The sequence below is a fragment of the Chiloscyllium plagiosum genome, unplaced genomic scaffold, assembly GCF_037043375.1.
Source record: "Chiloscyllium plagiosum isolate Xiang-an unplaced genomic scaffold, Cpla_swu_hap1 HiC_scaffold_4, whole genome shotgun sequence".
NCBI classification, from domain to species: Eukaryota; Metazoa; Chordata; class Chondrichthyes; order Orectolobiformes; family Hemiscylliidae; genus Chiloscyllium; species Chiloscyllium plagiosum.
This window is the reverse complement of record NW_028270142.1, coordinates 101,138,277-101,160,339: the sequence shown is the minus strand read 5'-3', so window position 1 is coordinate 101,160,339 and position 22,063 is coordinate 101,138,277. Positions and strand designations below refer to the sequence as shown.

The 22,063-nt window shown below is 43.6% G+C and overlaps 1 protein-coding gene across 2 annotated transcripts in view; it reads right to left on the bottom strand.

The window, feature by feature from the left end:
- necab1 (N-terminal EF-hand calcium binding protein 1) overlaps positions 1-22,063 on the bottom strand; it is a 176,154-nt gene that overhangs the window by 64,649 nt on the left and 89,442 nt on the right. For both annotated transcript variants that reach the window (XM_087985848.1, XM_087985847.1), the window contains exon 5: positions 16,009-16,106. In XM_087985848.1, coding sequence (XP_087841974.1) covers positions 16,009-16,106 — 98 coding nt within the window. The remainder of the gene's footprint in view (positions 1-16,008; positions 16,107-22,063) is intronic.

The window sequence follows — 22,063 nt, the reverse complement described above, 5'->3', positions numbered from 1 at the left end:
CCTAGCTTTCTGTCGTCATTTTTGAGATCCTCAATCCCTTTCCTGGCTAAATCATTGGTGCCAATATGTACCACGATTTCTGGCTGCTCACCCTCTTCCTTCAGAATCTTGTAACCCGATCGGCAGCATCCTGGATCCTGGCACCAGGGAGGCAACATACCTTCCGGGATTCCCTTTCCTGACCACAAAATCTCCTGTCAGTCCGTCTACCTATTGAGTCCCCTTCCACTAGCGCTTTTCTATTCTCCCCCCATCCCTTCTGAGCCAAAGTGCCAGGCTCAGTGCCAGAGACCTGACAACTATGACTTTCCCCCGGTACACCATCCCCACCAGCAGTATCCAAAACGCTATACTTATTGTTGAGGGGAACGGCCACAAAGGATCCCTGCTTTGTCTGTCGGTTCTCTCTCCACCTGTGATTGTAACCCAGCTGTCCTTATCCTGCACCTGAGGAGTGACCACCTTCCTCTACATCCTCTCGGATGATCTGCAGTTCATCCAGCTCCAGCTTCAGTTCCCTAACTTTTAGGGAACATAACTTAATGTGGTACAGTGCAATGATTTTAAGTGGAATCATGATAGCAGAAAATTCAACATATATTAGATATCTATTGACATCCTTACTGAATTACAACCATAGAAACACATATGCAGTTCTATTTTATAGAACAAATTATAAATACCATAGATTCTGAAAAGGCAGGACAGCAAAACTCTAAAAGCTAAAATCAACACGAAAGCTAGTGGGATTACCACACAGTATCTGAAAAGACATGTATCTCAGCAACGGCACTCCATGGTTTATGTATGTGAAGATTATCTCACATCATTTAATTAATCACTAATTTCATACAGTGGCAGAATCACACTGCAGTGCCAATGCCAGCCATATTGGTTTTTCCTTGGTAGAGTAATGATTGAACATAGGGTTTGAAATTTTACATTATTAACAATGTATAACATTTTGATGTATGTATAATCTTACACCCCAGTTTTAACATTACTGCTTTAGTTGCACTTAACAGTAGGCAAGTGATCTAGATTTCTTTCATTTTGAGATGGAATTACAATTTCCTCTTTGCCTTTCGACAGAATCCAATGAGTATCCACTGGAGAATAGGTTATATCTTCACGCAAAATACCTGGAAGGTGGCCTGGCTGCTGAGTCTGTTCTTAGGTCAAGATCACAGATTAGTCTTTCTTTGCTGGTATTTCTTTTCTTTCCAATCTCTGACCTACCACTAATATTTGCATATTTTTCCTTCAATTTGGTATTATCCCTAACTTCCTTACTTTACTAGATGAAACATCCTTTTCAAACAGCATTTCTTTAACAACAGAATGATCTTTGCTGAGAGTTATTGAATATCTCCAGAAAAGTCTGTAACCCAGTTTCCTGATCACTTTAGACAACTGTGTCGTCACATTCTCATAATTTATTTGTTTCGATTTGAATAACTAGTATTTGATCCAAGCTTCTCACATTTAAACCAAACATGACATTCTATCATGTTATGATTGCTGCCACCAATTCTTTTGAGGTAAACCCTCTCATCTGATATTCCACCTCTCAGTAGTTTTGATATCTGTAGGCACTTAGGAAGCATGCTTTGGAGCTGTTGCTTGGTGCACTCTGGATTAGAATGTTGAATGCTGGCTGTTGATCAGTTATTGCATTCCACCACCCAATCTGTTACCTAAAATGCAGCATCTGACACAATCCCTGGAAACGGATTTAATTCTGTAGAACTGATTGGTTTTGAGCAAATTAAAATCAAACCTCCAGTGTCAAACAGATATTCCATGCTTTAAGAGAATTATTTGAAAGCAGAATCTGTAAACACTGAAATGCTGTGGCTCTTTAGTTCGGGAGCCACATACCCCTATGATATTAACACAGTGTAATTCTCTTCATTTTCCACCCAGTTTCTTCCACTCATCATGCTCTCTGTCCAATATTCCCTCATCCAGCTCATTCACTAACTTTCTTGAAATGGATGTCTTTATTTATAAAATCATCAATTATTACATTTCTGAGGAAGCCATTTGAACCAACAGGTTTGTGTTCCAGCTCTGGAAGGGTCACTCTGCCTTTCCCCCATACCCTGATAAACATATTGTCATAAGTTGTTTGTCAACTTTCTTTTGAAAGCTATGATTGATTTTGCCTCAGGCTGTATTTTCCAGCTCCCAATCACTTACTGCACAAAAATGTTTTGCATCATGTTGCCTCTGGTTCCTTTGCCATTACCTTAAAGTATTGCCCTCTGGTTCCTGATCCTTCTGCTAACAGGAATAACTTTCCTCTCCATATTCTGACCAGATCCATTATAATTTTCAACACAGAAAGTGCTGGAGGAAATCAACAAGTCTGGCAGCATTGGTGGTGAGAGAAACAGTGACAGCTTCAAGCCCAGCGATCCTTCGTTGAAACATTTATTCAGACCATAAACATCGAATTCCAAAGAATTTTAATCGGACTCAAAACATTAACTTTGCTTGTCTCTCCAGAGATGTTGCTAAACCTGGTCTGGTCAGAATATATAGGAAGAATGTATTCTCTATTTAGGAAAGAAAGTATTCTGTCTTTTTTTACTTCAGATTTCCAGCATTGACAATATTTTACTTTTATGATTTTGAATACTTCATACCAGCAAGCAGAGACAGTGCTTGAACCTTGAAGCGACACTTGGATCTGTTTTATGCATTTATTCAGATTTTATCTGAGCAGAAGATTTAGGCTTTCAAGTGCAAGTAAGAAATATGTTAATTTCCCTTGGGTATTTAAATTTGCATATTTCCTTAACTCATAAGCAGCAGTAAAATAACATAAATTTTTTTCTGTACAATCTAAGTTTAATGACTCAGGCAGAAATCTCTCAAGATGAAGTACTGTTGCTCTTACAAATTCTTAACACGGGGAAAACAATTTATATTTATTTCATGTTTTTGGTGTAAATCCCAAGGGACTTCATGGAGTATTGTAAAGCAACATTGTACATGAATCTTAAAAGGCTTCATTCGTCAGATGTGGCTGAAGGCTCTATATCTCTTTCAGGAACATCTTAAAAGAAGAATAAATATTGGACTAAGCTACAAACTCTAACTAGCAATTAAAAGTGGGGATGGTGAAATGGCCAAGATTTAATGAGCACAGTCAGTTTAAAAGATTGTGGTGTGAGTGAGATTATGTAGAAAGGTAAGGTACAAGGCCAATTCTGGGAATTGAAAACAATGCTGAGAATTTAAAAATAAAATGCTTATGTGGGGATCAGTCCATATCAACAAGCACAGGAGTGATGGGTGAATGGGACTTGGTGTGAATAAGGAATCCCATGATTTGAATGACTTTAAGTTTACAGAGGGTAGAATGTAGAAGGCAGGCCAGGAATACATCATATGATTCCAATCTATAACCTTAAATATGACAACCCCGACTGAGTTATTGAAACACTTAAACATATTGGTAGAGCATTTGCCATGAAGAACAATAACCCAAAATATACTTATGATTAATAATTGCACAAATAATTTATTTTTAAAACTCATTTGACAGAATCTTCTTCAAGATAACTGCAGTCTACTCATTCTATGGCACAAATGCATCACTGAAAGTAAAACACAAAGAAATTTTAAATGTTTTTCTTTCCGATGAACAGATTGCTTTCAATGCAGTAAGCAGTTCAAAAAAAGAAACAAGGTTTCAGAGAGTCACAGGGTCATGGAGTCCTAAGCACAGAAACAGACCCTTCCATCTGAACAGAGGTAAAAACAATGACTGCAGATGCTGGAAACCAGATTCTGGATTAGTGGTGCTGGAAGAGCACAGCAGTTCAGGCAGCATCCAAGGCGCAGCGAAATCGACGTTTCGGGCAAAAGCCCGGCATCAGGAATAAAGGCAGTGAGCCTGAAGCGTGGAGAGATAAGCTAGAGGAGAGTGGGGGTGGGGAGAAAGTAACATAGAGTACAATGGGTGAGTGGGGGAGGGGATGAAGGTGATAGGTCAGGGAGGATAGGGTGGAGTGGATAGGTGGAAAAGGAGATAGGCAGGTAGGACAAGTCCGGACAAGTCATGGGGACAGTGCTGAGCTGGAAGTTTGGAACTAGGGTGAGGTGGGGGAAGGGGAAATGAGGAAACTGTTGAAGTCCACATTGATGCCCTGGGGTTGAAGTGTTCCGAGGCGGAAGATGAGGCGTTCTTCCTCCAGGCGTCTGGTGGTGAGGGAGCGGCGGTGAAGGAGGCCCAGGACCTCCATGTTCTCGGCAGAGTGGGAGGGGGAGTTGAAATGTTGGGCCACGGGGCGGTGTGGTTGATTGGTGCGGGTGTCCCTGAGATGATCCCTAAAGCGCTCTGCTAGGAGGCGCCCAGTCTCCCCAATGTAGAGGAGACCGCATCGGGAGCAACGGATACAATAAATGATATTAGTGGATGTGCAAGTAAAACTTTGATGGATGTGGAAGGCTCCTTTAGGGCCTTGGATGGAGGTGAGGGAGGAGGTGTGGGCGCAGGTTTTGCAGTTCCTACGGTGGCGGGGGAAAGTGCCAGGATGGGAGGGTGGGTTGTAGGGGGGCATGGACCTGACCAGGCAGTCATGGAGGGAATGGTCTTTGCGGAAGGCGGAAAGGGGTAGGGAGGGAAATATATCCATGGTGGTGGGGTCTTTTTGGAGGTGGCGGAAATGTCGGTGGATGATTTGGTTTATGCGAAGGTTGGTAGGGTGGACGGTGAGCACCCGGGGCATTCTGTCCTTGTTACGGTTGGAGGGGTGGGGTCTGAGGGCGGAGATGCGGGATGTGGACGAGATGCGTTGGAGGGCATCTTTAACCACGTGGGAAGGGAAATTGCGGTCTCTAAAGAAGGAGGCCATCTGGTGTGTTCTGTGGTGGAACTGGTCCTCCTGGGAGCAGATACGGCAGAGGCTGAGGAATTGGGAATAAGGGATGGCATTTTTGCAAGAGGTAGGGTGGGAAGAGGTGTAATCCAGGTAACTGTGGGAGTCGGTGGGTTTGTAAAAAATGTCAGTGTCAAGTCGGTCGTCATTAGTGGAGATGGAGAGGTCCAGGAAGGGGAGGGAGGTGTCAGAGATGGTCCAGGTAAATTTAAGGTCAGGGTGGAATGTGTTGGTGAAGTTGATGAATTGCTCAACCCCCTCGGGAGCACGAGATGGTGCCAATGCAGTCATCAATGTAGCGAAGGAAGAGGTGGGGAGTGGTGCCGGTGTAATTACGGAAGATTCCATCTGAACAGTCCATGCAACCATAATCCCAAACCAAACTAGTCCTTCCTGCCTGCTCCTGGCCCATTTCCCTCTAAACCTTTCCTATTCATTTTCCTAAACATTGTAATTATACCCAAATCCACCACTTCATCTGGAAGTTCATTCCACACACACACCATTCTCTGTATAACAAACTTGCCCTCATGTCTTTTTAAATCCCTCTTCTCACCTTAAAAATGTGTCCCTAGTCTTGAAATCCCCCATCCTAGGGAAATGACAACTACCATTAACTCTATCTTTACTCCTTATTATTTTATAACCTTCTATAGAGTCGCCTCCCAATCTCCTAAATTCTAGTGAAAGAAGTCCCAGCCTATCCAGCCTTTCTTTATAACTTGAACCTTCCATGCCTGGCAACATCTTGATAAATCTCTTCAGAACCTTGTCCAGCTTAATATTATCCTTCCCATAACTGGGCAACCAGTCTGGACACAGTATTCCAGAAAAGTCCTTACCATTGTCCTGTACAACCTCAACAATACCTCCCAACTCCTATAATCAAATGATTAAGCAATGGCGACAAGCGTGGTAAACACCTTTTTAACTACCCCATGTATTAGTGATGCAAACTTCAAAGAAGTATGTACCCGTACCCCTGCGTCTCTCTGTTCTTAAACAATTAGATATTTTCGTAGAATAATATTGTTTTGTGTTTGACACAGACAGTTAGCTTGGATGGATGGGTTCAGAAAGTACAAGAAACACTTTCACTCAATAAGGGCTTGAATGACAAATATTAGTGCCTGGTTAGTAACCTCCCTGGGATTCAATTAGAACACTACACTGAATATTTAACACACATTACCCACTTGTAAGATGTTAAAACCTTTTATAGCCAATGTGAATTCCGGCTTTTCTAATTCACAGATTAGTTGAATTTCTTCACTACAATTTCTAAGTTTAAAAATCATTACTTTCTCATAAGCAATTAAACAATTTCTAATGAGATTGTATTTGAATTTATGTATTTACCAGAATTAGCAAGACCCCTGAGAATGTGAAGATTTTTCTGCAAAATTTATGCATTAATTTTCTTCCACCATTTTATATCTATTTCTGACAGTTGATTACAAGACCAATCCAATATGGTTGAATTTCAATTATAGTGCCGTGATGTCAAGTTATAAAGTTAATTCACTCTTCCTTGTACCATTTCATTAAGATAAAGTACAAAATTAAATCATCTTTTCTTTTTGTAATTTTGCTCACTGGTTATTTAAGATATTGTTGGTGTAAATCTGACAAAACATTATCCCAAATAACTTTCAAATTAGATCCTGATGGCCATGCACTCCTTTTTAACACTAAATTACATTAAGGATGAGATAAAAGGTCTGTAGTTTTCTTCATCTGCTAGAAATAAGTCAGGTTGAACACCCATACACTTATCCAATCTTGCCATATTCTTATTCATTATCCTGGGTCAGGGTCCAGTGCACATGCTGCTAAGTCTGTGAATAGTATCTTAGCTTTGAAAAGAAAATCTGCCACAGTCAAGTAGGAGAATATTCTTGTACTACAAAAGATCATAAGACCATAAGACATAGGAGCAGAAATTAGGCCATTCAGCCCATTGAGTCTGCTCCACTATTCAATCAAGGCTGATAAGTTTCTCAACCCTATTCTCCTGCTTTTTCCCCGTAATCCTTGATCCCCTCAACAATCAAGACCCTATATATCACCAGCTTAAATATACTCAATGACATAATAAGTTCTCATGGGGACACTGATATGGGAAAGCTAGAAATAATGTTTGCATGTGTAAAAGGACCAGGGACCTCATAAATTTGGAGCACAAGCCAGGGCTTGAAATCTCTGAATAATCCCTGTTAGCAAGGCTGTTTAGAGAGAATAGGAGAGGAAAAGGTCACCGAAAAGAGATTCTTGCTTTTCTTTAATGGTCTTATCCTGCTATTGAACATACAATTCTTCTACTAACTCTGGTATCAATCTTGCAGTGTATTGTTAAAAAGTTATAAAAATCAGTTCCAACTGCTAACTTTCAATCCCAGGTGGCTGGAAAATATTTTATCCAGACAAATTTGGGTGTTTTCAGTGACTGGCCGAAGTTATGCTGGGAAATCAAAAGAAAGAAGGAACATAGTATTCCTATGTTCCTATGGTCACTCACTGCTCAAACCTATATCTCATCCAAATAGAACATGGTTAATCGATTTCTCAACTCCAACTGTTTGTAATGGCTCCAGAACTGTTTCCACACTGTAGGGAATCGTGAAAAAACCCTTCATGCCTTTGCCTAATGAAATTTTAACAGTATCAATTCATTCATTTTCAGTTGATCCAATCTTAACAACCCTTGGGAGCAAAGAGATTTCATTTCTTGCTTCACTTTAGTGAAGAAATGCTGTCTGAATGGTCTCGCTCCAATTTTAATATAATGTACAATCATTCTAAACTTCCCTACCAGCAGAAATATTTTATGCTACACTTCCAACTCCTTTATCCATCTTATAAAGCTGAATTCTATCACTCATTATCTTTTTGGGAATACAATTCTGGATTATGCAACTACGCAATAAGAATACCCATTCCATGATCTATATTAAAGCATTCTAATACCAATTGGAAACTGGTAAATAAATACAAATAAAATGCAGTTTAATAGTTTTATATTTATTAGATGCAAATGCTTGAATAAAACCTGTTACAACAAAGATTGTAGCATTGACCCTTAACAATAAGGAGCTATTAATGCATTAAAGATGTTTAAAAAATCAAACAGAATATAATAACCCTGACGTCCTGTCACTTCATGTTAATATTAAGGTTTACTATCATTTATGGCATTTTGCTTCTTGGAATTTCAATTTCAGTTGTTAAACCTCACTGGCGTGATGCACTGGAAATGAAGCCTTGCCATTACTGAAGTTGTCACTAAAGTTGAGGATTTTAAAAGGTTGAGTTCTCCAGTTTACCTGTCTTTCAGACTTGGTTGATAGAAAGTATGACCAGGCTTCTGAACTTAACAAGAATTATTATTTAGTATATAAAAAAAGATTCTAATTACAGATAAATAATTATGAAGCAATGACATAACTGCAATAAAACTCTAACTCCTTATAAAATCCTCCTTTCTACATACAAATACAGACTAACACAGACAGGAAAAATGACATGGGTGATCTGGGTAATGGGAACCACAGGGGAGACAGTTCAGTGACCCCTGTCCACAGGGTTTGCTGGGATGAAACAAGTACATGCAGATTAGATTAGATTCTCTACAGTGTGGAAACAGGCCCTTTGGCCCAACCAGTCCACACAGACCTTCCGACGAGCAACCCACCCAGACCCATTTCCCCTCCGACCTAACACTATGGGCAATTTAGCATGGCATAGCACCCGGAGGAAACCCATGCAGACACGGGGAGAATGTGCAAACTCCACACAGACAGTCACCCAAGGTGGAATCGAACCTGGGACCCTGGTGCTGTGAGGCAGCAGTGCTAACCACTAAGCCGCCGTGCCGCCAATCACGTGCCACTCAAAACAGAATTGATGAAACATAGTCTTTATCTTTCAGCTCTTCACTGGAGTGTAGTAGGTGCACTCCAGTCATCTTACCATGGACATATAGATGAGCCATGTGGAAGGCCATGGATTAAGGAGGCATGGAAATGGATATTGTACTCAAAGCATTCCTGTTTCTCACATGACTTCCCCCACCCTGACATTCTCCCTCACTCCATGCAATCATTGCACCAAATTCTGCCCACGGTCCAATAACAGGTTTGCTGATTCTCAGATGCCAGTAGGCTAGTCTTTGGTGGCCTCCTTAAAGAAATTAAGCAGCTTATCTCTCACACTTCTGAAGCCATTTAGCCATGTAGAGAAAAGAACAACAAAGAATTGTAGTTACACAGAGTTATGGACATGGATTTTTAAAATAATGTTAGATTTTCACATTCCTTTTTAATATTTCTGTAAAACTAACTTTGTTTGAATAATTCATTGTCGACTGTTGCCTGGCAGTGGTCTTCTCAGTGGCAAAGCAAGAGTTAAAGAGAAGCCAGAAGTACTTGCAGTATTTGTGAACAGAGAATTAAAGTTTTAGAGTCCAATATGACTCTTCACAGATGCTGCCAAACTTGCTAAGTTTCTTCAGCATTTTAAGTTTTATTTCAGATCTCCAGCATCCAAAGTAAGTTTTAATTGAAGAAAAAGTAGATATCTATGTAAGGGATACTTTATTGATTTTAGGTCTGTTTTGTGTTGTAAAAGAGTAAAAGGGGTGAGCAGATTGCCACTGCTTCAGCTAGCTGATGTGTGCCAGAATTAGGCCATCCTGGGCATCCTAGGCAGCTGTTTGCAGTGCTCCTGGAGCTTGTACCACATCAGCTACGCCTACTATTCTTCCTGACGTTACTTCCCCACTTGTTTCTCTGAAAAGACAGTTTCCTTAGCACCTTCTTCCTTCTGAGCTGAAGACCATTTTGATGTGTGACATTGATGGGAATGCTCTGTGTAATGCACATTCTCAACACATGGCCTGTTGGATACTAAATGGGGCTTCCAGACCTAACTAGGCAATGAAAGGGCCTCTTCAACAGCACAATAAAGCTCTTACATTGAGGTGACATTTTGATTATATCACTTATGGGTGCCATTCGATCGGGGCCTTCATTGGGTGTCACACCTCCAAGGTGTAAGCCATTAACTCTGCTTTAGCATGTGAAGAACTCAGGGAAACTTCCAAAAGGATCCAAGGAAAAGATTCTGGGACACCTTGATTCCATGCCTGCACACTCAATGCCTCCCTAAGCCTGTGGGAACCAGACACAACCTCACCGTCAAGAGGTTGCTTATTCTGATTGGTCTCACTGGCTTCAAAATGCATCTAACAGCAAGCATCTGTCAGCAGCAAGATGCATTTGCAGGCAGCTGATTGCAAAATGTTGCTTTGATCCTTAATGTTTACGCACGTTAATACTTCCCCCAGTTTTTACCAATTAGCCATGGGGGTCACATCGTGGGAACCTTGCTCTTGGTTATGGGTATTCAAGGCTGTTTTAAATGGTCAATCCATGCACTTGGAAATTGCAGCTGACAAGCTGGCAGCCAGAGCACTTATGGAGGGGTCCTGGGGCAGGAGGGATGAAATTGGGCATGGATGAATGTATCCTGCGACTGGTGTCTCAACACGAGTTCTGCATCCCAAAGAATGATAGGATTTCTCCCCTCTTTATTTAGTATTTTCATCCCTGGAATGGCATTCATAGTTTGCAAGTTGGGATGCTTTTCATTTTTTTACTGTGTATCCTTAGCATAGGTGAAACATTTAATAACACTCAGATTTCTGGCATTGGCATCTCTGAAATCTGATGCGAGTGAACTTTAAAAAGCACAATCTCTGTAGCATTATACACACAGCATTTCCTTAATTTATATAATTATGACAAATATAGCTTTCTTGTATATTCATTAGATCTTTGCACTCCACCAACTATGCAATTAGAATCAGTAATGAATTGAATTACTACCTTTCACAGCCATGTAATTTTATACACAAAGTATTTGAGTATTTTAAACCCCAGTGGCTTGATCCTAGAAAATTTAATTTCAACTATGAATACGGCCCGTTGGTAGCATGAGTCATCTGACAACCTTTCATCCTCTATTAAGATTGAACAATGCATAATCAAAATGCCCACTCTATCTTCTACAGTCATGCACCTTAAACAATCTCTTCAGAAGATGACACCAGTTGTCACCTGATCCAAATAGCAATAACAAGCTTTGTGAAGCCGGTCAATGACCTGACTTTCATTGTTTCATTATGTGGTTATGAATAAATTCATACCCTTAGGCAACAGTCAGAAAGGAAAGGCCAGTGAACATCTACTGCCTTTACAGCCTAAATCTGTTTTCAGCACCTGAATTCTATTCATTGAAGTCTCTGCACAGAGATACTTTTCTAAAACTTAATTGTTCATAATACACTCATGGATTATGTTTGAAGTTAAGTAATATTTCTTTTGCTGTTATTTGGCAGAAAGTAATTACAGCAAGTAACTCACCACCCAACTTCCCTAAACCTGCCCACCATCTACAAGGCACAAGTCAGAAGTGTAATGGAATACTTGCCTGGATCGGTGCAGCTCCAACAACACTCAAGAAGCTCGACACCATCCAGGATGAAGCAACCCACTTGTTTGGCACCACATCCACATTCCCTTCACAAAGATGGTAAGTGGCAGCAGTGTGTACCATCTGCAAGATACACTAAAGAAATTCATCAAGGCTCCTGAGATAGCACCTTCCAAACCAACAGCCACTACCATCCAGAATGACAAGAGCAGCAGATGCAGGTGAACACCATGAAACTCCAGTTTCCCTCCAAGCCACTCACAGTTCTGACTTGGAAATAAATCACTATTCCTTTACTGTTGCTTGGTCAAAATTCTGGAATTCCCTCCTGAAGGCACTGTTGGTTGACCTATGGCAAATGGACTGCAGCAATTTAAAATAACTTCACAGAGATTGGCATTCTGTCACCAAGTCACCCTTTATTTATGATTTGGAGATGCCGGTGTTGGACTGGGGTGTACAAAGTTAAAAATCACACAACACCAGGTTAAAGTCCAACAGATTGGACTTTAACCTGGTGTTGTGTGATTTTTAACTTTGTACACCCTTTATTTACATGTGCAAAGTACTTGACACTGGTTTCTGGTTTCCTCTCTGCATTGCACTATCTTTCAAGTATCCATTTAAATAGTAGTCTTTTGATTCTTCCCAATGACCTCACACTTTCCTACATTAAACGCCATCAGACAAGTCTGTGTCCTTACACAACCTATCTATATCCCCTTGTAGATTCATTATATCTTCATCACAAAATGCCCTTCCATCTATCTTGGTATCATTGGCAAACTTGGATATGTTTATAGTTTGCCTCCTCCTCCAAGTCATTAACATGGATAGTAAATAATATAGACTTTAGGATTGATCATGTGGTACTCCATTATGTCTTCCAACACTTAGAGTCATTCTGTGTGTTAACTTATCAATCCATGCTGATATGCTATCACCAATACCATGAACTCATATCTTGTGCAATAACCTTTTATGTGGCACCTAGTCAAATGCCTTCTGGAAATCTAAATACACTGTATCTACTGATTCCCCTTTGTCAATTTGGCTTGCTACATCCTCAAAGAGTTCTAGCAAATTTGTCAAACATGTTTTCCCTTTCACATAACCAATTTGACTCTGTTTTATTCAGTTAGGATTTCCTAAATGTCCAGCTGTTTATTCCTTAATAATGAGCTTGTGCATTTTCCCAGCAACAGATGCTAAGCTAGCTGGTCCATAGTTTCCTGCTTACTGTTTCCCTTTCTTCTCAAAAAGGGCTGTATTCCAACCTGTTGGCACCTTTCCAAAATCCAGTGAGCTCTGGAGTATTTCAACAAATGTATCCATTATCTCTGCAGCCATTTCCTTTAAAATTCTTGGATGCAAGCCAGCATTTCTAACTATGTGGCAGGAAGTCAGTGAACCAAGAGGGAAAATCATACCTGACCTTGTCCTCAATTTATGTCTGTCTATGAGAGTTTCAGTAGATAGAGTCATAGAGTCATGATTTGTGACCAACGCCTAGTTATAGTGATAGAGATGGACAGCATGGAAACAGACCTTCAGTCCACCTCAATCATGCAGACCAGATATCCTAAATTAATCTTGTCCCATTTGCCAGCACTTGGCCCAAATCCCATTAAACCCTTCCTTTTCATATACCCATCCAGATGTATTTTAAATGTTGTAATTGTACCAGCCTCCACCACTTCCTCTGACAGCTCATTTCATACACATACCATTCTCTGGGTGAAAAAGTTTTCCCTTTGGTCACTTTTAATTTTTTCCCCTCTCACCCTAAATCTATGCCCTCTATTGTGGACTTCCCCAACCCAAGAAAAAGACCTTGTCTATTTACCCCAGCCATGCCCCTCATGATTTTATAAACCTCTATAAGGTATCCCCATAGCCTCTGACACTCCACGGAAAACAGTCCCAGCCTTTTAAGCCTCTCTCTATAGCTCAAACCCTCCGATCCTGGCAACATCCTTGTAAATCTTTTCTGAACCCTTTCAAGTTTCACTACATCCTTCCTATAGGAAGGAGACCAGAATTGCGCATAATATTTAAAAAGTGGCCTCATCAAAGTCCTGTACAGTTGCAACATGACCTCCCAACTCTTATACTCAATGATCTGACCAATAAAGGCAAGCATACTAAATACCTTTTTCACTATCCTATCTCCACTTTCAAGGAACTATGAACCTGCACTCCAAGGTCTCTTTATTCAGCTATACTCCCCAGGACCTTACCATTAAGTGTATAAGTCCTGCCCTAATTTGCCTTTCTAAAATGCAGCACCTCACATTTATTTAAATTAAACTTCATCTGCCACTCCACGGCCATTGGCCCATTTGATCAAGATGCTGTTTTACTCTGAGGTAACCTTCTTCGCTGTCCACTGCACCTCCAATTTTGGTATCATCTGCAAATGTACTAACTATACTTCCTATTAGTTCTTGAAGAGATTATGCTCTTCATTGTGTTATATGGCATTATCACCAGGATAAATGGGACAGACTTTGCATAGATCTAACTCAAAATTGAGCATCTCTGAGGAACCATAGGCTATTAGCAGAAGCAGAATCACTATCCTGTATAATCTGCAACCTCATGGCCCAGCACATTCCCCACTCTACCATTACCATCAGGTTAGGAGATCAGGCCTGGTTCAATGAAGAGTGCAGAATGATATACCAGAAGTAACACCATGCACAGATAAAATGAAGTGTCAACCTGAAGAAGCTACAACACTGAACTATTTGTATGCCAAACATCAGATGTAGCATGCAATAGGCACTTCAACAGTGAAATTAGAAAATATTTCTGCATGTCCAAAGGTTTCAAAACCTGGAACTCTTTTCTGCAAATGACAATTGATGCTACATTAATTAAAATATATTTGTTGACCAAAGACATTGAGTAATAGGTCCCCTTGGCTACAGTTGATTGTGTAATTCAGAGTAAAACTCTTATACTCTTTCTTGAATAAGGATATCACATTTTCCACTCTTCTGTCATCTCATGAGGGGCAGTGTTGGGAGGGCAAGAAGGTCACTTAGCTATAAAATTTGCATGTGTGTCCGATTGACATTGGAGCATTGTTCATAGTGCAATCCTGATCGCTGCTGCCATTGATACTACAGAGCAATGGGCCAATCTGATTGATTGACTGACCTTTGAAGGTACACTCCCCAAAATGAGGGGCAGACATCTTACCTTCCAACAGTTAAATGATCTTGGGAATGCAGTGATTATTGAGCATCCATACTCTTTCAATGCTTCAGATGATGGGAAAGAAAACCCTATCATCTGAAATATCTTGAGACATTGTATTTCCAAGGCAAATGCTGTGTGGAAATTGCAGATGGTGGTGTTCCCATGCAACTGCTGTCCCTGTCCATTTGGGTGGCACAGGTCATATTTTCGGAAGGTGCTATTGCAGGACACTCCACAGTCTATGGTTCACAATGTGTGTTGGTGGTGGAGGGATTGTCTGTGAAGATGTTGGATAGTTGTCAATTAAGCAGGCTGCTTTGTCCTGGATGGACCATATTTCTTGAGTGCTAAGTTAGCTGCACACTTCTGGGCAAATGAAAAATGTTCCATTCATGCCTTACATTTGTGTCTTATGAGCAGGCTTTGAGGAGTCAAGAGTCATCACAGAATCCCCAGCATCCGACCTTTAGACCATAAGACATAGGAGCAGAAATTAGGCCTTTCAACCCATCGAGCCTGCTCTACCATTCAACCATGACTGTTAAGCTACTCAACCCCATTCTCAAGCTTTCTCTCCCTAATCCTTGATCCCCTTGACAATCAAGAAACTGTCTATCTCTGTCTTAACTATACTCAATGACCTGTCCTCCACAGCCTTCTGTGGCAGCGAATTCCATATATTCACCACCTTCTGGCTGAAGAAGTTTTTCCTTATCTCAGTTCAAAAAGATCTTCCATTTACTCTAAGGCTGTGCCTCCGGGTCCTAGACTCTCCTAGCAATGGAAACATCTTCCCAACATCCACTCTGTCCAGGCCATTCAATATTCTGTAAGTTTCAATTAGATCACCTTTCGTCCTTCTAAACTCAATCGAGTATGCACCCAGAGTCCTCAAACATTGCTTATATGTTAGGCTTTTCATTCCTGGGACAATTCTTATGAACCCCCTCTGAACTCACTCCTGCACCAGTACATCATTCTTGAGATATGGGGCCTAAAACTGCACACAATATTCCAAATGTGGTCTGACCAGAGCCTTATAGAGCCTCAGAATTCCCTGGTCTTGAAGGCACGGTATTAAATAGCTGTTCAGTTACTCGTCAATGATAACCCCTCAGGACATGGATGCTTTATAAATCAGACTTCCTTGCCTGACTTTTCTAATTAGCAATTCTGTAAATTGAAACTATTTGTTGGGAGGAAATCAGACCCAAATATTCAATTTGCCCCCAATTCCTTTTCCCTAGTTGATTATGGTTATGATATTATGTATAATATAATTAATATTCCATATGATCCTCAATTCTATTACTACAGTGTGATGCTGCCTAAATATAGCATAAAAGTGTAGCTTTATTTTACCTATATCATAAAATCCATTTCTTAAAACTCTAAAATGTTATGAAGCTGTACTTACTTTCTTTGTTTTGTCCATTGCCTTTAAAATAGAAATATTCAAATCCTCCAGTGCTGCCAGTACATTCTCATACTCTCCCAAATGTTGAGAAAAGTACTCTGAAAAAGACACATTGTTTTCATGTAGACAATAAGCAGCACACTATTGTAATCCTTCCAGGCTTCACCTGTTTACAGCAGTTATTTTTCTAAGTTATAAATTACTTTAGAGAAAGAAGGACACATCAACCACAAAATAAATCATATTGTAGGGAGACAATAGGGGAAGGCAATATCAAGTTACAAGTGTTTGCCAGATGCAGAATAGACGGTTACATCAAGTGATGTGAGATGCCCAATGAGTTCTGAAACTGTTAGCGGGAAATCGGGACTTAAGAACTGTAAATATGTGCTGCAAACTTTGTATGGTTGAGTTGGGCTCTCAGGCGACCAAGACTTGCTCTCTTTCAGATGTTCAAGTAAAATCTTTGCTTATTTGAACCCCACAGCCTCAAAAGTGGTCTTTTCACCATAAAAATATATTGCTACTTAATCATTTTATAAAGGTGTCTGCATGGATGTTCAAGTAAAATCTTTGCTTATTTTAACCCCTCAGCCTCAAGAGTGGTCTTTTCACCATAAAAATACATTGCTACTCAATCATTTTATAAAGGTGTCTGCGTTTGAAATGTCCAGAGATAATTTATTCTGATGTTTCTTTGAATTAATTACGTAATTACGAAAAGGAAATGAAGGGACAACATTCTGTCAGCTGGATTTCCTACACTTTTAAAAAAATGAATAGTTAAAAATGAAACCTCTTCTTTTACTTTATGGACTAAATTAATGAAGATGTTCTGTTCCATATCTTTTTGTAATATTGCATATTTTAATCCTTTGATCAGTGAAATTGGGAATTATTTTAGTCTTATGACAATATCATTTGCTGTTACAAAAATGCGATAAAATGTACAGGAAGACTGACTAACCTCCTGCTTCACAGAGTACACATAAGCTACAATTCTCTGATTTGTGGGTTAAATATGGGGCTGTTGCATTCATTGAAAATTAGCTCTCCACCTCACCTCAAGGAAGCTTACCTGATAGTGAGTTGGTTTAAGACCCCACTTGATAGAGGAAAACCACTAATGAGTCTTACCAAAAAGAGGGTCTGTTTTAAGCAAGATATACTTTACTGCACAGGAGCAATCAAGTCTAAATTACACTATTAATTAGATTAGCAGTGTTACTAATTATTTCAATATGTGGTAAAGTCTGCACCCTGCAAGTTCTTAAGATGTTTTGCCTCTTCCTCACCCAAATTCTTATCATCAGATTGGATGGAGCTTAATACAGACTCCAACATTAACCCATTTAGAACTATTTCCTTGCTCACTCCCAAACTATTTTTAACTATAACATCAGAATTAACTTTCATACATTCATGTATACAATTATGCTTGTCATTGGCCTATCTCCCCAAATCACGAACTTCACAATTTCAGCCTGTCTGCAATTTTTACAGAATGTGTTCTCTTTGGATTTGGAAGATTGGCAAGTTTTTGGCTTTGGGAATGTTGGTCTCAATTATACTCTCCCATATTCTTATATATGGTCTGTAACGTCTCCTACATTGGAGAGCTCCTTTCTTCTTGGATGTTCTTTCCTGAGAACATAATTTCTGCAAATTCAGATTGTTAATCCATTACATTATCTAAAGGAACCTTTATTTCCTGAATTTCTTTTGCAGATGAAGTATTTGCTGCTGAAACAGGTAATTGCTCATAAGATCATCTGGGGGAATCTTTAATCACATTCATTTCTTTCTTGGAAGACAGCTGTTCTTTTTGCAGTATCCTGGATTTCTGGACTAGGCAATTTTTTTCTTGACAAGTCCTGAACCAGTATGCGTTGGTTGTGTCACTGTAATGGTGACCCCTATGAAATCATATACAGCCCATTTTTAATCAGTAATAGGAACATCAAGAACAAGAGTAGCATTCTGCCCCCTGTTCCACCATTCAGCAAGATCATGGCTGATTTGTAACCTAACTCCAAAAACCTGTCTTTGGCCCATATATCTTAATATCTTTACTTAAAAACAAAACTATCCCAGATTTAAATTAACACCTGATCCAGCATCCACTGAGGGCGCTCCAAACATCTACCACCCTTTCTGTGTGTAAGTGCTTCCTAACATCTCTCCTGAACACTTGAGTACTAATTCTCAGACGATACCCCCTAATTCCAGAATTCTTCCAAATGTGATTACTCTTTTTTTTCTCATTAGAGATTTTTACTTTACTGCTTTTATTCTGGGTTTTAAAGGCTTTTTTAATTTTGCTGTACACAGAGGAACCTTGATTATCCGAATAAGACAGGTGGGCACTATTTAGTTCAGATAATTGATTATTCAGTTAATTGGTTCAATACCTCTCCTCTGGGGCACGGAGTTTTCTGAAGCTTCCCTTTGCCTTACTCTGCCTGCCTTGCCCCCTCCCTCTGTCTCAGGGTTTGTTTCTGAGCAGACACACACTTGTGTGTAAGAGACTTCCAGCATTGCTGAAGCCTCCCGCACCCCTCCCCACAACATTTCAATGGGATTAACACAGCGATCACTTGCTAAGTCTGCTCCCTCCATTCAGGAAACTAGACAGCAGCACACGGTTTGCGAGCCCCCGCCACTCCCAACCCCATTCAACACCATCCCCTGACCGCCCCCAACCCTATCCAACACCGCCCACAGCCCAACAACGCCATTCAACATCGCTGCCTGCCCACAAAATCCCATCCAACACCGCTCCCTGTCTGCCCCAAAACACATCCAGCACCATTCCCTGCCCCCACAACCCCATCCAACACCACCCCCTGTCTGCCCCCACAACCGCATCCAACACCATCTCTCACCCCCACAACCCTATCCAACACCGCCCCCGGCCCCCACAAACCTAACCAACACTACCCCCAGTCCACCCCAACAATGCCATCCAACACCGCCTCCTGCCCCCAACCCTATCCAACTCCGCCCCCTGCTCTACAACCCCATCTAACACCACCCCCTGTCCGCCCTCACAACCCCATCCAACACCATCTCCCGCCCCCACAACCCTATCCAACACTGCTCCCTGCCCCACAACTCCGTCCAACACTGCCCCTGCCCCCATAACCCAATCCAACACCGCCCTCTGCCCACCCCCACAACCCCATCTAAAACCATCTCCCGCCCCCACAACCCCATCTAACACTGCTCCCTGACCCACAACATCATCCAACACCACCCCCGCTACACAACCTCATCCAACACTGCCACCTGCCCCACAACCCCATCCAACACCGTCCCCTGCCCCACAACCCCATCCAAAACCGCTCCCTGTCCCACAACCCCATCCAACACTGCTCCCTGTCCCACAACCCCATCCAACACCGCTCCCATTCCCACAAACCCATCCAACACTGCTCCCTGTCCCACAACCCCATCCAACACTGCTCCCTGCCCCCACAACCCATTCCAACACTGCCCCCGCCCCACAACCCCATAAAACACTGCCCCCGGCCCACAACCCCATCCAACACCGCTCCCTGCCCCCACAACACCATCCAACACCACTCCCTTCCCCACAACCCATCCAACCCCGCCCCCCTGCCCCACAACCCCATCCAACACTGCTTCCTGCCCCCACAACTCCATCTAACACCATCCCCTGCCCGCCCCCACCACCCCAACCAACACCGTCCACTGCTCGCCCCACAACCCCATCCAACACCGCCCCCTGCCCCCCAATCCCATCCAAAATTGCCCCCTGCCCACACCCACCACCCCATCCAACCCCGCCCCGCCCCACAACTCCATCCAACACTGCTTCCTGCCCCTACAACCCCATCCAAAACCGCCCCCTGCCCACCCACACCACCCCATGCAACACCGCCCCAGCTCCCACTACCCCATCCAACACCACACCCTGACCCCCAACCCCATCCAACACCGCCCCTGTCCGCCCCCACAAACCCATCCAACCCCATCCCCCGGCCCATCAACCACATCTAACAATGCCCCCGACCCACAACCCCATCCCACACCGCTCCCTGCCCGCCCCACAACCACATCCAACACCGCTCCCTGCCCCACAACCCCATCCAACACTGCTCCGAGTCCCACAACCCCATCCAACACCGTCCCTTGCCCCACAACCCCTTCCAATACCGCCTCCTGCCCCACAACCCTATCCAACTCTGCCCTCTGCCCCCACAACCCCATCCAACTCTGCAACCTGTCCCAACATCCCCATCCAACACTGCCCCCTGTCCGCCCCCACAACCCCATCCAAAACTGCCCTGTCTGCCACAAAACCCCATCCAACACCACCCCGTTCTGCCCCCACAACCCCATCCAACACCGCCTCTGTCCCCACAACCCCATCCAACACTGCCCCCTATCTGCCCCCACTACCCCATCCAACACCGCCCCCTGTCTGCCCCTACAACCCCATCCAACACCGCCCCTGTCTGCCCCCACAACCCCATCCAACACCGACTCTGTCTGCCCCCACAACCCCATCCAACACCAGCCCTGTCACCAAACCCCATCCAACACCGGTCCCTGTCTGCCCTCAACCCATCCAAAACAATCCCCCGCCCCACAACCCCATCCAACACTGCTCCCTTCCCCACAACCCCATCCAACACCGCCCCCTGCACAACACCATCCAACACCGGCCCCGCCCACACAACCGCATCCAACACTGCACCCTGTCTGCCCCCAACCCAGTCAACAGCACCCCCGCTCCCACAACCCCATTAGACATTGCCCCCATCCACCCCCACAACCCAATCCAACACCATTCCCTGTTCCCACATCCCCATCCAACACCGCCCCAGTCCGCCCCCACAACAGCATCCAATACCTGCCACTACAACCCCATCCACACCGACCCCTGCCTTCCAACTCTATTCAACACTGCTACCTGCCTCACAACCCCTTCCAATACCGCCTCCTGCACCACAACCCCATCCAACTCTGCCCTCTGCCCCCACAACTCCATCCAACTCTGCAACCTGTCCCCACATCCCCATCCAACACTGTCCCCTGTCCGCCCCCACAACCCCATCCAACACCGCACCGTCTGCCCCAAAACCCCATCCAACACCACCCCTTTCTGCCCCCACAACACCATCCAACACTACCCCTGTCCCCACAACCCCATCCATCACCGCCCCATCTGCCCCCACAACCCCATCCAACACCGCCCTTGTCCCCACAACCCCATCCAACACCGGCCCCTGTCTGCCCTCAACCAATCCAACACAATCCCTCGCCCCCACAACCCCATCCAACACTGTCCCCTGCCCCACAACCGAATCCAACACCGCTCCCTGCCCGTCCCCACAACCCCATCCAACACCGCCCCCTGCCCCCACAACCCCATCCATAACCGCCACCTGCCCGCCCACACCACCCCATTCAACACCGCCCCCTGCCCGCCCCCACAACCCCATCCAACACCGCTCCCTGCCCGCCCACACGACCCCATCCAACACCGCCCCCTGCCCCCACAACCCCATCCAAAACCGCCCCCTGCCCCCACAACCCCACCCAAAATCGCCCCCACAACCCCATCCAACACCACACCCTGCCCCCACAACCCCATCCAACACCGTCCCTTGCCCCTACAAGCCCATCCAAAATCGCCCCCTGCCCACGCCCACCTCCCCATCCAACACCGCTCCCTGCCCCCCAACCCCATCGAACACCACCCGCACCCCCACAACCCCATCCAACACCGCCCCCTGTCCGCCCCCACAAACACATCCAACCCCATCCCCCGGCCCCTCAACCACATCTAACAATGCCCTCGCCCCACAACCCCATCCAACACCGCTCCCTGCCCGCCCCACAACCACATCCAACACCGCTCCCTGCCGCACAACCCCATCCAACACTGCTCCCTGCCCCACAACCCCATCCAACACCGTCCTCTGCCCCACAACTCCATCCAATACTGCTCCCTGTCCCCACAACCCCACCCATCCAACACCGCACCTTGTCTGTCCCCATCCCAGCCAACACCACACCCGCTCCC